Source organism: Mizuhopecten yessoensis, unplaced genomic scaffold, assembly GCF_002113885.1.
Source record: "Mizuhopecten yessoensis strain PY_sf001 unplaced genomic scaffold, ASM211388v2 hete_36100064, whole genome shotgun sequence".
NCBI classification, from domain to species: Eukaryota; Metazoa; Mollusca; class Bivalvia; order Pectinida; family Pectinidae; genus Mizuhopecten; species Mizuhopecten yessoensis.
In genome coordinates this window covers 1-2,668 of record NW_018483901.1, presented here as the reverse complement: position 1 = coordinate 2,668, position 2,668 = coordinate 1, and the positions used below count along the sequence as shown (strand labels likewise).

The 2,668-nt window shown below is 35.3% G+C and overlaps 1 protein-coding gene across 1 annotated transcript; it reads left to right on the top strand.

Annotated features, from left to right (window-relative positions):
* The first annotated feature begins 423 nt into the window (after nucleotides 1–423).
* On the top strand, nucleotides 424–2,389 carry LOC110444340 (GTPase IMAP family member 4-like). The gene is made up of 2 exons (XM_021488724.1): nucleotides 424–515; nucleotides 1,224–2,389. Exons 1-2 carry the CDS (start codon nucleotides 452–454, stop codon nucleotides 2,156–2,158), a joined length of 999 nt encoding a protein of 332 aa, XP_021344399.1. The 5' UTR covers nucleotides 424–451; the 3' UTR covers nucleotides 2,159–2,389.
* Nucleotides 2,390–2,668: the final 279 nt, after the last annotated feature.

The following is a 2,668-nucleotide window of genomic DNA, read 5'->3' as shown; positions in this document are numbered from 1 at the left end:
TTTTTTTTTTTAGTCTTTTTTTGTTGAGTTCATCAATACTTTAAAACAAATGGAAGAAATCTCCCTAAGTTTGGTTTCTTTACAAAACAAATTGCAGAAGGTGTAACAGAACTTGATGCTATAGTGTCATTGAATATAATATACTGAGTGGTGTGATTATAACCCCTAAAATACACTGCTGTCTTATATTACATTTACGAACGCAGTGGAACGACATTTACGGAAAAAAAAAAGTTTCATGTTTACAAATAATACGTGACAAGCATTAATTTTCTGTCAAAGATATTGCAGCATAAAGGGACTAAATAGTCTACTATGTCAAAAAGCGTGCTCCCGAATAATCTAGAGTTGTCAGTTTTAATTGATTGACTATAACTTTTGTTTCAGATATGAAATATAGCATTTAAAACATTTGAACTATTTGGAGTAAAAACCGTTCAAAAGCGAAGGCATGCAAGATCCTGATGGAGCACGTCCAGGAAAGAGAGATGGTCTAAAGCTCGGCTGTTCTGAGAGTAAGTATCTCCAATGATGTTGTCAGGAAGATTTATCATTCCTTTAATGAACAAATTCATAAATATGCTATATCAATTTTACTGTCAAGATACAAAACTAGTGGTTTCCTCTTCGTCCTCCCGTATTCTGTATTATGTCTCCAATCCTCCTTCTTTCCATTTTTATAACTAAGTCTGAAGAAAAACTCTTACACCTGTTTATTCACTGCGACCATTATTTGCATACATATACACCTTATAATGGAGTAGTGTCGTGTACCAAACATAGGTCATTATGACGTAGATGTTGACCCTTGATCTCAATCATGAAGCTAATTTCCGTGGCATATTATTTCAGTTTTCAATAACAAAATTGGTTTTTTGGGTCAATTTTGTAATTATCTTATTTGAAAGAGGACATAGAAGTAATCATGGTCCATCATGTAAATGAATCTTTTTTCTATACTCGTAATAATGCTAATTAATGGGTGAGGCCCAATGTATTATACTAATCTGACTTGCTCATTAGATAATCAATAGAAACTATGGTATTTGGGTACAAAGCATAAAACCAGGGTTACATACATCTTAACGTTTTGTTGTTAACATGAATTAAATGAATAACAGAATCAACGTACCACTGCCAAAAAATGAAACTAAACGTTTTAAACTTTTTCGGTGTGACTATACCTTTAAATATTTAAACTGAATATGTCTTTTTTTCATAAGTGTCCTACAGTGAAGGTGACAGACAGACTAAGCGGATTGTATTGATTGGAAGAAGCGGATCTGGGAAAAGCTCCACAGGTAATACCATTCTAGGAAAGGACGATTTCAAATCTTGCTATGGAGCTTCATCCGTGACGGAGAAATGTCAGGAAGCTAGAACTTTCCGGTTTGGACAGCAGATCCTGGTAATCGATACTCCGGGAGTGTTTGATACAAAGGTACCAAACAAGCAAAGCCTGGAAGAAATATCCAAGTGCATCAGTCTGTCCTTGCCTGGACCTCACGTATTCCTTCTGACCATTTATGCAGGGAGGTTTACTCAAGCGGAAAACGCCACTGTCAAACATTTTGCTGAAGTTTTTGGAGAAGATATGTTCAAACATACGATCTTGGTCTTCACCGGAAGAGACTTGCTGGAAGAACAAGACACGTCCTTTGAGGAGTATTTAAAGACGATACCACCTTCACTAGAGGAAATACTAGGGAAATGCAAGAAACGTTGTATTGTAATCAATAATTGTCTGAAAAACGATTCCAGTGACAACGATGCTAGGAATATGATGGAAATGATCAATAAACTTGTAGAAAGCCATCAAGACTTCTGCTACACCAATGAGATGTTTAAGGCAGTAGAAATGAAACTTCAGGAAAGCAAAATACGGCGTCAGAAAGACGAGGAAAAACATAAAGAAGTAGATGAATTGAAAAAGGAGTTGCAGCACTGCAGAGAGGAGTTTAACAATTTCAAACATCAGCGGCACCATTGCTGGAATATCGACCACTTAGCAGCAGAAACAGTAAAGAAGGAAATGAGAAGATGTGAAAAAGAGCTACAGCAATACAGGGTTGAAAATATCGAACATCAGCGTCAACCAGTCAGCTTATTTCCAAGGGATATTGACGAAGTCCTTCTCTCAATTGGATTTCGGGAATAAAGGACATTTTGAATAATTTGTTGACAGTTTGTAAACTGTTGCTTCTGCTAAGTTCCATCCCTCCTCCTATAATCCATGTTCTTATTTGCTGTATCTATAACTTTATTTTTTACGCTGGTCTTAAATATTTGACTTTGTGACTTTATGAGTTATCATTGTGACTTCAATGATTATTATTTACACTGTCAGAATTTACATACTTGTGAATGTGAATAAACTACCGTGTAACAATTTGGCGTGTTTTCTTTTCTCTTATAACCTAAACACCATGAGGTTTCAACTACAGGATCATTTCTCCCCGTGGTAATGAATCTATTTACAGTGTCGTTTAATTAATCCGACAGGAAAAGAGTTATATCAGATCTTACGAAAATTAAATGAAGTAGTATTACACGAGAAAACTAAATTTGAAGATCGTAAGATCACCTTTTCAATCATTCAGGGAAGATGTCCATTCAAGTTGATTTGATATCTGTTTACCATCATATAAATCATTCTTACTTAGGTTTT

Excerpts from the sequence above, each read along its gene's own strand:
- LOC110444340 (XM_021488724.1), top strand. The coding sequence starts at position 452 with ATGCAAGATCCTGATGGAGCACGTCCAGGAAAGAGAGATGGTCTAAAG. Across the intron at positions 516-1,223 it reads AAAGCTCGGCTGTTCTGAGA|TGTCCTACAGTGAAGGTGAC; the intron begins GTAAGTATCTCC and ends TTTTTTCATAAG.